Raw genomic sequence first — 15,072 nt, forward strand, 5'->3', positions numbered from 1 at the left:
TTACAGTCACTTCTGTTTTTAGCTTGGACAGGTCGAACAGTGTTCCGTGTCTCCCTGTTAAGCTGGAGGAGGCCGTTTGGGGGGATTTCTTCCGGTAGGTCTGGAAGTGCTGGGGGTCCAGGAGGGAGAGGAACATTCATTTTTCGTGGTCTTGAAACCGGTTTCGTATAAGAATGTTGTCCAGAATATTGCTGTGGAGTTGTTGGTGGTACGTGCGGTCTCCTTGTGCTGGGTGAACTGGAGACGCTGTGTCATCGTAGATCGGACTGAACCTGCGCCTCTCTCGCTCAATCGTGTCACAAAACTCCTTCACCTTGTCGGGCAGAATTGTACATCCACAGTTTGTTTCTGTAGGATTCCAAAAAGCACATCCGAATAATGAAAAATCCCATTGAATGTCTCAAGCAAGAAACAAAACTCAAACTCATCCAGACGTTAAATCCATCAGCCATAAGCACAGTATTTACATTACAGGTCATTTAGCAGACGCTTTTACCCAAAGCCACTTACGTTACACTTTCTTTGTTACATTTGGCCCGGGGAGCAATGAGGGGTCAGGTGTCTTGCTCAGGGACACTTTGCCTTGAGACACGGGGCAGCCGGGACTCAAACCTCCAACCTTGCGCTTCGCAGCACTCCGCTGTACCCCCTGCACCACGAGGACCCGTCCCCGTCGTGGTCGTCATGGTGTTCCAGTAAGTGGGTAAAGGGCTCCTTTAGGGCAGCTCTCTTTTCAAAGACGGCATTGACCAGTCTAGATGAACATTGCCACCTCGTTGGTGCAGCCTTAGGAAGACGGCGCTTGCAGATGTCATCCAGCAGCTGTGTGCGCTTAGGGGATCGTGAGAGAAATGCTGCAAGGCCGTTGAGGTTGGCCAAGAAGACCTTCTTTAAGCTCTGAGGCTCCTTGAGTCAGTACTAAATGGAATCGATGTGCATAGCAGTGAATGAATAAGGCCATCGGTGCCCTCTCCTTAACTTTAGCCTGCACCCCATTGAGGCCAGATGCCACGACTGCTGCGCCATCAAAACACTGCCACAACTTTATCCACACTACATTCATTTCCCTCCAAGAAACGGAAAATAAGAGCGGCAATGTCATCAGCCCGCTGGCCGCTTGTCACATCTTGAAATGGGATGAATCGCTCCTTGACTCCTGTGTCCGTCACATAACGCAGGACGAGTGGGAGCTGTGCTGCATTTCTCACATCTGTTGTCTGGTCCTCCATAACAGCAACAAAGGGAGCTTTTTAATCCCCATTCTGATCTCTTCTCCCATCACTTCAGCAATAGCATGAATTAGGTCATTTTGTATTTTGCCTGACGTCCCAATGAAGACTTGCTTAGTGGACAGGTGCTATCGTAAATCTGTGTTGCTTTCAGAAAAGAAAGAAAGAAGCTCCACGTAGTTCCCTTTGTTTGTGGAGTCACACTTTCATCGTGTCCCCTAAATGAACGTCACGATCAACGAGTCTTTTCAATATTTCCCTATTTTTCTTCCCCTCTTCATGGTGCAGCTCCGTTGCCCTGCGCGCTGGTTCGTTGAGCTGTACATCCACTCGGGTGTCCCTAAAGGTTTTGAAAAGCACCGTTGCTTGTAAGTGTCCAGCCGTACTTTGGTGTCTGGTTGCTGCCTTGGTTAGACAACTCAAGTTAGCAAAGCCAGTGTGGCTCCAAACACCAACTCCATCACTGGCAAATAACAGGCATTCCCAGCAGTCCAGTTTGCAGAGCTTCTCGGGGCCTGTGAGCCGTTGATGGCGCTCGTAGTTGGAACGAAGAAAGTGGCGAACGAACCCCTTTCCCGCCTGTGACGGGCTTTGTAGCGTCGGCATCGGGCGACCTCTCGGTATCAAATCGGTATCTTCTCCTCCTTCTGCCATTGTGCGTTAGAAAAACAGCTTAGTAGACTACTAAACTGTTCATTGGAATTAAGATTTAATAGTAGTACACAAATTAGTTCAGTTTCCTAGTTCTGAGGTTCTGCATGGACCTGCTCATATAGGACCCGCCTCTCAATATTGGTAATCCAATCAAAAGACGCACTACGAGGTCGACATACAAAACACATTCAACGTAACGACAAGAGACACACGTGCTTTAAACACACAGGGAAGGCGCAGGTGATTGGACACAGGTGGAAATACAGGTGGACACAATCAGGGACACGGCGGACAATCGCAGGGCAGGAAGTGAAGCTAACCCAGGGACACAAGAGGCAGGAAACTACAAACCCACACAAAGTCCTCTCTGGTAGAACGGGTGAGGAGGCCCTCATCCGGCCCAGTGGGATTAGGATATTTTCTAATGTCCCTTATCGCTTTCAGACCCAGTTGGGTCTCTACGTTGGTGTAGAGAGAATCAACGTCGATGGAGAAAAGCATAAGACTAGATTAATAAAATGTTCCTAATCACTTCATAGGTGTCTTTTTATATATCTTTCATGCTTTTGGGACAAGCGGTTATTATGGATATCAATAAACTCTTCTACGAGACACAGTCTCTGCCGGTGGGAATCCGATGTGGGACCGTCCAGGTCTCTGGTCTAATTAAGGTGGTTAATGGGTTCTGGGGTAAGATTCCTTCAGGTGGATGAAGGGCTGGCGAGAGAACTCTGTGCTATAGTTGAAATGGTTCATCAGTTTAGATTTTCTGTGATAACTATAAAGGTCTCTGCAGAGCATCTATTTGTCCATCACTAGTGGAGCAGGAATGAAGTAGAAGCTCTTCTCCAGCAGTCCTTCTGTCACGCCCTAATTGTGTTCACCCGTTTCCACCTGTTTTTCCCCTTTCTCCTCCCACACCAGGTGTTCCCTGTTTGTCAATTATCCCTTGGGTATATAACCTGTGTCTTCTCCCTGTTCTTGTTGCCAGTTCGTCTTGTGTGTTTCACCAGGTCTTACCAGCGTTATATCCCAGTAGGTTCCAGTCGATTCTTGAGATCCCCCGTGTACTGACCCCTGCCTGCCTCCGACAACGACACGGCCTGCCACCTCTGTACCTCTGACGACCTGTGCACCGAACTCCTGCCTGCCTTTGACAACGACACTGCCTGCCCGGATTCCTCTTCATTAAAGCCGTTATTCCCCATATCTGCGTTTGGGTCTCTGTCTGAGTTGTGATACCTTCATCCCCCTGATATAATAATCATCTTTTATCAGGATGTGGCTTGAATTAAATTGCACTGTTCTGATGACGATCTGGTGCTCGAATTCAAACCTTCAAACAGAACTTTGACTATTGACGCATTGGGTGAACACCAACAGTGAGACAACTCATTTATAGTCTGGTTATTGGCCCCTGATCCCAGGGTGGTGCCCCGTTATTATTATTAAATACTATTAATTTGAATAATTTAATGTTTCTACCTGCTGATAAACAGCAACCTGCCAGATGTCAACAGGTGCCGTTGCTTTTTAACTTTAATAATGTGTGATAATTTGATAACAAATAAGATTGTTACACTTTTATTCACCACATTTGTGTGTAAATGTTGAATATTGAACTACAAATTAGTTTGATACCTTTTTACAGTATTTTTTACTAATTTCCTGAATGAACAAATACATACTGTGAAAATGAGTCAAAGTATAGTCCTACTAGTTCATCTCAGTCTTTTCAACTAGTCTTCATCTCCTGTCCTGAATTGTGTCTCTTTGGCTGTGTCTCCTCTGCTGTGTCCTTCTCTTGCCGGCCACTCTCCCCTGCCTCCTTCTGGACCTTTTCCTCCAGGTCTTCCAGAACACCAACACGCATTAACAAAAGCAATATTCTCTATGATGTTGCTTCATTTGACATCACTGCAGCACTCAGAAGACGTTAGGATGAAGCTGCTGCTGCTCACAGGCTGATTCACATGATTATCAGAAGGAAGTAAAACCCAGACTGTACCTGTATTTGTCAGAAGGTAATTAGTCCATGGACATGCATGTATTAAATAAGGACATGATAAAGTAAGCAGTGCTACAATGTCTTCTCACAGCTAATACGCTTAGCTGCTTCTCAGATGTGTGTTTGATAATGTGGCCCCCCGGACTGGAAGGAGCCCTGTAGAGAGTGACAGATGATACCAGGTGGTAAGTATGGGCACCTTTGGTTGCCTGGTTCTTCCACGTCTCCCTGTTGTGGTGAATCTCCTTGTTCCATGTGACCTTGAAGCCCTTGAGGTCCACCGTGGTCAGAGAGCAGCTGCCCTCTGAGCCTGTACTCTTCACACTGGACCTCTTTCCATCACTGCCACTGACACTGTGGTCACTGTGGACAGTGTAGACATGTGCACACAAACACACATCCTGTCAGACGTGTTGAGGTAGAAAGCTGGTGCCTCTTATTGGACAAAGCAACGCCGTCAACGTTACCCTTCAAAGTAAAAGCATCAACGTGTTGTAAATATTGTTTCCTAGCGTGTTTAGATGATAATGCAGCCGTGCTGTTCATGCTTAAGGTTATAGTGTATTAAAGTACTAGTTTCCTTGAATAAACAGTGTGTAGCGTATCGGGGATCTGATGATGGAAATTGAATAGATTCTTACTATATGCTGGTTTTTAATAGTGTTAAAACTATCTAGGGAGGGGTGGTCATGTTCCTACGGTGGCCCAGAATGGACACATGGAAACAATTGAAATTGGGCCTTTTGAAGGTCTGTTTTAGTTTCTATCTGTGACTTCCTGTCTTGGTAGTAGCGATCTGATGAGATGAGGACGTCAGCCGATGGTCCGTGAGGGGAAGACGGGAGCAGGTTGGGGACGGCTGATCTACACCACAGGATCATCTAAAATAAGTGTTTGTAATCTTCTGTTTGTCACCTCCAGCGTCTGAAGGCAGCCGTTCCAGATCGCGATGCCTCCTCAACAAGCGGAGTCACAGTTTTCTCCATCATTTCTGTCAGCACTGTAAATGTTGGTTCCACCATGAAGTCAATGAATCCTGCCGGATACGGAAGACACGCCCACTTAACAGATTCACTTCACCTTGTTGATTCTAATTTGTGTTGACATGTTTTTACTATTTGATAGTAACTAAATAATCACTTAGTTTTCATGCTACTTCCACACGCACAACAACTAGATACGAATGTTGGTCCAGCGTATAAACATCTGAACTTTTCTCCCAAATGAATCGATATACTGGGACAACGGTTTCCATAACAGAGGTACACTGGAGCAGACTGTTTATTAGATAGCAGATAAACAAACAAGCAGCTTCGTGGTGTAAATGATTCTTATTCTATTTTACCAATCTGAGACTGTGCCACCATGGTGGATTTGCGGTCACAGAGAGGAGAGAACGGTAGACCCAGCTCCGCTTCTTTATCCCCCTAAAAACGAGTAGACAAAGCAGCGTTACAAGGTGCTGCCATCAAGGCTCACCAACACAACACGTCACCATCTGTTTGCTCGTTTCTCATTCCTGTGTCATTTGTACATAGAATGTGGATTTTCCTTTACATGTAGTACATGTTACTTCAGTAGCACTTCCGCAGCGTTATTAGTTAGTATCTCTTCCTTTTGTACTTAAGATGGTCTCAGTGTGACCAATGATCTTATCTGGACCCACATGGCTGCTTCAGCACTTCAGACTACATGTACAATCATCCTGTTGTTGTAATGTTTCCTCGCTGAGTGTATTCGGACTGTCGACATGTTTTCAGCCACAGTTCATCTCCTCCCCTCCCTACACGCCTTCCTCCTAAGTCATTGTCTCACATGAACAACCACTGACTGCCTGCTACTGGAGGACAAGTCCACCAGAAGGTGCTGAGCGTCTTCTACTACCTCATTACTAATTCACATGTACAAAGACTAAACCTTATTCTAATGAATGTATACAATCAACTATTGTTAGCAGGTGGTGAGCTGCGAGCGGCAGCGCTGGTTTATCTGATGTTACACCCAGAGTACTCGTCTGCTTATTTTACCTCTGAAAACAAACTAGGTCCAAACTTTGTCTTCTTCTTATTCGTCACTAGTGCAGAGCCATGTGGAGTACTGCATAAATGAAAAGGCCGCTCATTGATTCAAAGTGGTCACCTGTCTAAAGAACTCCTCCAGAAGGGATGTGGTCCAGCGATGATGGAGGTCCCAGCGTTTGGCAGGGTGGCTGATGTCAGCAGTGTGCAGTAGCAGGGACGAGGCCTTTGCTTTGTCGGGCCTGCAAGTCCAGTCCAGTCAGTGGACGCGGCGCGTGAAGGGTTGTAAAGCAGAAACAATCATGGTTTGATAGTTTCAGCATTGTGAAGGACTGGAGTGACTGGCAGCATGAGGCGGGACGGACCCAGACGTGAAACACTCACGCCTCATGTTGCTGCAGGTGGCTTTTCTGTCACGGTGTGGTTCACTTCATGTTATATTTTGTAGTTTTCTGCCACTCGTGTCCCCGGGTAACTTCACTTCCTGCCTTGTCCCGTCATCCCCTGTGATCGTCTTAATAGTTTCCACCTGTGTCCAATCACCTGCACCTCCCTTGTGTATTTAAGCCGTGTGTCTCTTGTGTCACTTGTCGCGTCATTGTCTTTTGCCACGCTTGTTCTTGTCTTTCGTCTTGGATCTCCGTAGTTTCTTGCCTGTGTGCTTTTGCCCCCGGTTCCTGTGTTTTTTGACCTTTTGACTATTAAAGTGTTTTGTTTTGGAAAAGTCTGCATTTGAGTCCTGCCTTCCACCCTTACCCCTGACAGAATGACGCGACCATGGGACTCAGCAGACCCGCTGCCAGACTACGGCCCGGACTACTTGGACGTAAGAAGTCCCTTCTGGCAGCGGAAAACAAATTTTGTTTTTGGTCCCAGGAGCTATCAGCTCGCCTGCCTCGAGCTCCGGGACCTCCTTAACCCAAGGAGGAGCAAGCGGAAGAAGCGCTCTCCCATTCCCGCTGGGCCGCCGCAGCGCTCTCCCGTTCCCGCTGGGCCGCCGCAGTGCTCTCCCGTTCCCCGACTCTGTCCTCCGACCCCGACTCGGCCAATCCCTGCTCCGAGACTCTCGGCCCCGACCCCGACTCGGCCAGTCCCCGCTCCGAGACTCTCGGCCCCGACCCCGACTCGGCCAGTCCCCGCTCCGAGACTCTCGGCCCCGACCCCGACTCGGCCAGTCCCCGCTCCGAGACTCTCGGCCCCGACCCCGACTCGGCCAGTCCCCGCTCCGAGACTCATGGCCCCGACGCCCCCAGTCCCCGCTCCGAGACTCAGATTCCCTCCCTCCCGCCCCATGGTCCTCTCCCACCCTCCCGTTGATGATTTGAGGGCCGTCTGGGATCCGGCCCTTGAGGGGGGGGCTATGGGGTGGGTTATGGGGGGGGCTGAGCCGCCGACTGCGGAGGTGTTCCGTGTCCCCGAGCCGACGACAACTGCGGAGGTGTTCCGTGTCCCTGAGCTGGAGCCGCCGCTGACTACTGCGGAAGTGTTCCGTGTCCCCGAGCCGCTGCCGACTACTGCTGCCGTGTTCCGTGTCCCCGAGCTGGAGCCGCCGCTGACTACTGCGGAGGTGTTCCGTGTCCCCAAGCTACCGCTGACTACTGCTGACGTGTCCCCGAGCTGGAGCCGCCGCCGCCGACTACTGCTGACGGCGTTCCGTGTCCCCGAGACGCCGCCGACTACCCCGGAGGTTTCCCGTGTCCCCGAGCCGCCGCCGACTACCCCGGAGGTTTCCCGTGTCCCCGAGCCGCCGCCGACTATCCCGGAGGTTTCCCGTGTCCCCGAGCCGCCGCCGACTACCCCAGAGGTTTCCCGTGTCCCCTAGCCGCCGCCGACCACCCCGGAGGTTTCCCGTGTCCCCGAGCCTGCAATTCCAGAGACTTTCCGGAGCTGGCCAAATGACCGTCCGCCGGGCCGACCACCGGAGGCTCCCTGGCAGTGTGCCTATCCGCCAGGCCGACCCCCAGAGTTTCCTGGGTGGTCCGACCATTGTCTCTGGTTTCCCTCCCCCCCACCCCTTGTTTCGCTCTAGTGTGAGCCGCCTGGAAGTCGGCCCTTAAGGGGGGGGGGTACTGTCACGGTGTGGTTCACTTCATGTTATATTTTGTAGTTTTCTGCCACTTGTGTCCCCGGGTAACTTCACTTCCTGCCTTGTCCCGTCATCCCCTGTGATCGTCTTAATAGTTTCCACCTGTGTCCAATCACCTGCACCTCTCTTGTGTCACTTGTCGCGTCATTGTCTTTTGCCACGCTTGTTCTTGTCTTTCGTCTTGGATCTCCATAGTTTCTTGCCTGTGTGCTTTTGCCCCCGGTTCCTGTGTTTTTTGACTATTAAAGTGTTTTATTTTGGAAAAGTCTGCATTTGAGTCCTGCCTTCCACCCTTACCCCTAACATTTTCATCCCGTTGATCTGCTGGAAGTGGCAGGACATGTCTGTGGCCAACACCATCTCCACCACCAGAGCCCGAAGCGCTCTGAAAGAGGGCAGGCAGTAAAACATTCATGCTCCCTACAGAATGAATCTTAGATGAAGCTTGGGGAAAGTTTAATCAGAGGAGACTGAGATGCTTTCATCCTGTTGCTGTCACTTCTATATTTCTGCAGCAATGCAGTGCCAGATCGATGCAACTCTGCCCCAAACTACTCAACTTGTCCCTAAAATGAGTCATTTGATTCTGCTTGACTGTAAAATAAGGTGACGTGTTTCTCCCTGGTATCATCAGCTGTAGCTTCCTCTAAGCACCAGTAGGAGGCTGTATTTTAGAAGCAATGACTTGCACTGTAATCTGGGGGTTGTATTGTACAGTGAATTATTATTTGAAGTCATTGAATGGAAACAGCGGTAAAAAAGGACGTCCCTTCAGCTGCAGCGCTCTTCTCTTACCTCCACTCGTCTTTGGAGAGATTAGACAGAAAGTTCATGTCATCACTGTGCTGTAGAAGGCGATATGCAGCACTGACGTGGTAGTTCTCCAGAACAGCTCGGTCGTTGTACAACATGGCGGTGTCTGACCTGCAAATGCGACACGGCTACTTCAGGAATGATCACCCTCACCGTCATCGTGATAATGCCAACAATGTATGAGGTAAAGCTGCTATCATTCATAGTAGGCTTTTTATTAGGTCACCTGTTAGATCTCTCTTCATGCTCCAGTGTTGTCCACTGTCCTCAGAGACTGCAGGGATTGAAATGCTACAAACGATGCTACGTGGGAATTACCTTGTCTGAATATGGAAGCTATTGGTGGTCCCTGTGTGCTCGTAGTCATGAATGGCAGCTGCAAAAATGATGGCAAAGATCTCCAACTCACTGAGCCAGTGCTGAAGGAGAGAGGCAGACAGACGAGGAGGAACGTGTCAATCGGGAGATGAAGATTAAAAACCGTCCTGCTTAACGTTGTGCGGTTCTCCTGCTGGAAGTGAACCAGCACAGAGTCTCTTTGCCAGTTGTCAGTGTGCCTGAACCACCTCGGTTGTTTTCCAGTAGCACCTCAACTCAAATGAAAGCAAATAGAGCTCTTCACCAAGAGGATCTGGTGCAAAGTGCCTCACTGAGTGCTGGAGGTCACTGTGCGAGGAGGCCAACAGGACAACATCACATCAGCACCAGCAGAGAGGAGATGGAGACCCCCGACCCGAGGTCCTCCACCCCCGGGTGGGCCTAGATATCCTGTCCATGAAAGTCACCAACTGGAGAGTCAAAAGCCTTCTCCGTCCACAAAGCACATGTAGACTGGTTGGGCAAACTGCCAGGACCCCCCCAGTAGTCTCGGGAGGGTAAAGAGCTGGTCCACTGGTCCAAGACCGGGACGGAATGAGCACTACTCTGCTTGAGTCCAAGGTTCCATATGCTGTGATATGAGTCACTGCCTCCCCAGCATAGTCTTTCCCCAGAAAGGTGAAAGTGTGATATCCCCTTCAGCAACTCACGGCGAGTCCCATCCAGCCCCGGCCTTGCCCCCATGCAGCTTTCTGACCCCCGTAGTGACCCACAGGCACGTGGAGTCGGGGCTTGTACCTTTTAATAACACAATGTCTGCATTGTACATGTGGTGCTGCTATAGTCCCTAGACAGCCGTCATGAGGGATTGTTGATGCACTATTTCAACACAAATTAAGTTGGGTGGTGCTTGTGTTTGGGGGAGGGGCTTGAAAAAGGCCCCGTGGGCCTCTGTTTATTGCAGCCTTGGTTACCTGAGAAGGAGTCTCATTTAGGTTTTAACCATGATTTAAATCTATGTTTTGTCTTTACTTTACTGATTCACTGAACTCTTTCTTCAGGTGTTCTTTCTTTGCTGTAACAACCTACATCAATAAAAGTCAGCAAAGTCACTTAAAGCTCCAGTTTGTCATGCAGCCTTTCATCCATTTACAGTCAGAGACAACACTAACTTTGCTATTGCATCATTATTATCTACCTGTCAGTCATCATTCATCCCGTCCCGATTGGATTTTGAGGTAGGAAAGCTGTGATGAGTGACTTGTAAGATCCACTGAGGAAGTCTGCAGGCACTTTTGAAAAGCGGATTGCATTGTGCTTTTACCCAACCCTGAACGTACCACCATGCCGGTCTTGAGGAGCAGGTAATGAATGGTCTGTGTGACATCAGCCGCATGCGTCAGGTTGTGATAGGGATTCTTGTGTTTGCTGTAGCCCACTTCCAACGAGTCCACGAAGGATATGAGGACACAAACAGGGACCTTCAACAGAAGACAAGGAACAACCAGTTGCTTTGAGAATTGTAGAAGCAATACAGAGAAGTTGTTCTGTTGAACCCAGTACGTCCCCATCAATACTTAGTTCTGCTGTCGCTGACATTGTGCTCATTACATACACAGCGTCTTGTCAAAATGAACATACCTTGAAACGGTTGATCAAGTCATATCTGGTGAATAGCTCATAGAAGACAAATTTCAGAGCGTGGTCCCCACTAGCATCGTTCAGTGCAAACACATCAAAAGACCACATGTCCACATGCTAGAAAAGACACACAGAAGCTTTATTAGCACGCGAATGTCCACATAACGGTTCAACTGTTCATTTCTAGGATTCCTTTGTTAAGGTACCATCGATAAGAAAACATAAAAACACCAGTTACAATTTAGTCTGGAGGATTTTGTACTGATATAGAATTTAACAACTGGGAACTCGTTATTGAATTCTAGCTTCTTTTGTTATCCTGCACCTGCAAAATCTATGGATTTGTGTGTTGAGATCAGTTTATATGTTACTGCTGAAGAAATATAGCAATATTCCACACAAATGGAACCACATTCAGCTGGTTCATGTCGTATTTATCAGATCGATCCCAGTTTGTGTTTGCTTATTACTGGTCAGATAGCGATGCTTCCTTAGTGTGTTAGAGGAAGCCTAAAATGATGATGCTTTAAGTTCCTTTTGAGCATCGGTTTTGGACGGTTCAATGTTTAACGTTTAATTGGCTGATTGTAAACTTCTAAGACTTCTAACCATCTACCACCACTTCCACTGACTCCAGTGGAATATCGCCCACTGGGGCTTTTAATATAATCTGAATATCTATGTTTGAGCATTATGTCCTTGACTCCGTGTCCTTACAGCGTCTCACAACTTGTCCCTTTTTTGCTGAACTGGATACTGTTTTCTTATTATTTTTGTGGACATGCTTTAAAAGGTGGACGGCTGAGTTCAAGGGAAGAATTCTCTGTATAAGACAAAAAACTTAGAGAGGAACTTAAGATAATGGCTTTGGTGATGGAGAGTTTTTGGGCTGAGGCTGCAGCTGTGACCCAGCACGTCCAACCCCCCCTCTACCGTTCCTGGTCCCACATCAAGTCCCTTCACGCTACCAGCAACAGGGAATCAATTAAGCATGTGGATTTTTTATTATCTTCTATTTGTGACTAAATAATTCATATAGTATCAATAAGGAACCTGACCGATAAGCAGTATGGACAGTAGCTGATAAAATCCTAACAAGTGTCCCTCGCCATTATGTCCAGAGTTAAGTCGTCCCACGTGATACCAATCGACCAATCGAGTCCTTGCATTCCAGGCAGGACGATGTGTCTCAACGGTGCATTTGTGTACATTGTTGGGATGCGGAGAACACGGGGAAAGCCGCTGCACGCCGCGCTGTTCCTGAAGTTTATTTGGCGCTTGAGAAACTTCTGGATGGTTCATTACATTCCCTGCCGATGTCCCAGTAAATGCAATCAAAGAGGGCTTTTATGGAACTGCAGGTAAATGAGTCATTCAGTGTTTCATCACTTATTGAAAAGGCGTTCCTATCACTATTCATTACGGAACTTATCCTCTTTATAGAATATGATTAAGGTGGACTCATGATAAGAATAGAGGGAATACACACATACATGCTGATTCACTCACACATATTCAAACTCCTGGTTCTATATGGTGCGTTCATGATCCCCTCCTGCTCGTCAGCGGAGAAAAAAGAGCCTCTTCCTTTGAGTCGATTTGATCGACTCTTCCCCCTTTTGAAGTAGGACGCGGACACACAATTATCCTGATGACTGACGTCTGGTTCCAGTTAATGACATTAAGCTGGATCAGCTAGCATGGTTTCAGTCAGCGGGTTAGTTTGAGCTGGCTAAGAGGACATTTGATTGGCTTAGTTGCACCACGTACAAGTAACACGTATCCCTGCTGGCTTTGACCATCAACAGCAAACAATCACCCAGTGGAGTCCACCATGTTTGTACCCTATTCAGCTACGAGGATAATGCAGAGTTTTATTATTATTACCAATGAACCCTTTATGTTATCTGTGTTATATCATTCATGTTAAATGGGAAAACCTTGAAACAAACATCACACATCATGACTAAACAACTATGAAGGGCCTAATATTCCACATGACTGTTGCATCAAATACACCAAACAAGCCAAACCTCTCCACAAAGATGCCGGCCTGCACTGCATGAACGATGCTGCGGAAGCGTGGCTTGTCCTCGTTACGGCGCAGCATCACAACCGTCTGCCGGGTGAAAGTGGAAGCCAGCCAGTCCCGAACCTCTGACGGCACCGAGTCCGACCGGATGTCACCCAGCTGGTCCTCTGGATCCACCAGCCGCCTGCAAGGAGACACGCATCAGACTAAAGGCCAGAAAAAAGATCACACCTTCTCGCCAAAGCTGCTGATTGATGATCTTCATCAACAAATTGCAGGATTGTCTTATTCACAACTCGATGAGCACACAATTCAATTATTGTGTAGAACGCGGCTTGTCAGATTTTCCCAACCGATTGTGTCACACGTTGACCTCGTGGCTGATGTGACGCGTATTTACCAGCGTTCAGACACATTCACATTTAACTGAAACGTCCTGCCGTCATTTTGTTACAACTTCCATAAGACGAGAGTTGACTACTGGTTTACCTTCAGGTCGGCCATCTTTTGTGTAACTAACTAGTAACTGCCTGCTGGTCTTCTGTATTCATGTGCAGGGTCCCACTGTCCTATAAGGAATAAGGCTCGCAACATTGTGCAGCAAGAATTTAAACAATTCTGGGTTAGAAACTTGGGAACCGTATTGAGCCACGAGTTACTCATTAAATTAAATATATTACTAACATACACACAGACTTAATGAAATCATTTAAATACTAATTAGTAGTAAAATAATATGAATGAATGATAATGTATATTGTAATTGTCATTTATTTATCATCCATGGACGATCTTACTTACTAACATACAATATTTAATTGCCTTTCACCAATTTACGGGGTATTGCAGTTAATATAGTCTTAAGATATTTAGAGTGCTTTACTTTAGCTTCAAAATGCTTAAGACGACGTAGCTTGTGTGTAAATGATCCCGTTGTGATTTATAAATGAGTGAGGAAGCCACCGTGCTACTGGAATGGCCCAGTACCGTGTGCCATTAAACGCTGGGGGAGCCGCGCTCTGTTGATGAGCCGACTGCCGACGGGAAGAAACCCTTTGTGTCCATAAAGTCCTGCGTGCATGAGGATGATGTGTTAACCTGAACCTCACCTGCTTTCTGCTTTTACACTTCAATGTTTACCCTTGGATTCTTTGGATTGTTGTACCTTTTGTGGACTCTTCTGCTCCACAGGTTGGTTTTTTAAGACAAACGTTTGCGTTTGGCCATTTCTCTACGTGCTCCTCCACCTCTGCTCAAAGGTCTATTTAGCTGCCGATCGTGAAAGAATTCAAGAAAATCATTTTAAAATCCCTTTTTCTTCATGTTCATGGATTATTTGAGAAAAGCAGAAGTGAAATCTCTCGCCTGGCTTCCTCAATGCACAGAGCTTCTAGGACTGAGGCGGCGTAGTCCAGGTTTCTCTTCAGCTCCACCACAGATGCCTCCCCCCTTTCCAGCTGCTTCACAAGACAGCGCGACCTGCAACACATAGAGGCCCAGCAGCATCTGCCCTCCATTCAGACCGTCCCAAACGCTGGATTGGGGAGCTGTACAATCTACAGATAGAATATATCTCCCACAGATGGTTTGGGAGTGATTAGCACAATCTGGGCTGTATAATACGTGCGCCCATATTACATGGCAGTGCAGTTGGTAATGTCAAAGTCAAATCAGCTGTTTCACTGTTAATGTCACTGCAAAGAAAGCTGCAGCGCTCGTTTCTAACTGGGTTCTGTCTCACTCAGTGGACGTAGATTGTGGGTTGAAGTCCCGTCTCAAAGCACATTCTAAACAATTGGCTAGAACGCCATGAAAGGAAGTGTAAAGTGTTACGTTCTGCCTGTGCCTGGCCATGCAACAGAGAGGGAAGACCAAGCGGATGAGTTGATTGAAAGAAAATACCGTTTATTAAGGACAACGAATGAGCAACGTAAAGTAAATAAAGTCAGTATAAGTGTTAGTCAGGAGAACTGAAAGCGTATGAAATCAGGGTATATGAAAAGTCATGTAAAAGGAAACAAAATCAGCAAAACGGTGCGGGAGAGAAGGAGAAGCGGCAGCCCCCCTTCCACCAGGTCTCCCCAGCTTTTAAACCCCTCAGGATACATAAAGCCATCCCAGGTGTTCCTGGAAGGAATCATAGGAAACCCGTCACACCTGTGCTCCGCTCACCTGTAGGGGAGATGCAAATAGACAAAACGAGGAGGAGGAGCCGGCAGGTCCGTAACACCTCCTCCCTTAAGACAGAGGCCCCTAAAGGCCTCTGCAATAAA

The 15,072-nt window shown here is 47.6% G+C and overlaps 1 protein-coding gene across 1 annotated transcript; it reads right to left on the reverse strand.

Moving 5' to 3' along the window:
• Positions 1-3,618: 3,618 nt before the first annotated feature.
• On the reverse strand, positions 3,619-14,615 carry LOC120814787 (dual specificity calcium/calmodulin-dependent 3',5'-cyclic nucleotide phosphodiesterase 1C-like). The gene is made up of 12 exons (XM_078096955.1): positions 13,289-14,615; positions 10,768-10,884; positions 10,467-10,607; positions 9,127-9,227; positions 8,791-8,919; positions 8,300-8,380; positions 6,294-6,314; positions 6,031-6,151; positions 5,237-5,318; positions 4,807-4,927; positions 4,091-4,254; positions 3,619-3,734 (listed from the first exon to the last, which is right to left on the reverse strand). The coding sequence occupies exons 1-12, from the start codon at positions 13,301-13,303 to the stop codon at positions 3,619-3,621; spliced, it is 1,209 nt and encodes a 402-aa protein (XP_077953081.1). The 5' UTR covers positions 13,304-14,615.
• Between the last annotated feature and the right edge of the window lie 457 nt (positions 14,616-15,072).

Source organism: Gasterosteus aculeatus, chromosome 21 (genome assembly GCF_964276395.1).
Source record: "Gasterosteus aculeatus chromosome 21, fGasAcu3.hap1.1, whole genome shotgun sequence".
Lineage (NCBI taxonomy): Eukaryota > Metazoa > Chordata > Actinopteri > Perciformes > Gasterosteidae > Gasterosteus > Gasterosteus aculeatus.

Bases quoted from the DNA above. Each gene is read 5' to 3' on its own strand.
- LOC120814787 (XM_078096955.1), bottom strand. The intron at 9,228-10,466 runs GTACGTTCAGGG...TCTCTCCTTCAG, and splicing joins TCCTCAAGACCGGCATGGTG to CACTGGCTCAGTGAGTTGGA. The intron at 6,315-8,299 runs GTTAGGGGTAAG...GTGACAGAAAAG, and splicing joins CAGATCAACGGGATGAAAAT to CCACCTGCAGCAACATGAGG.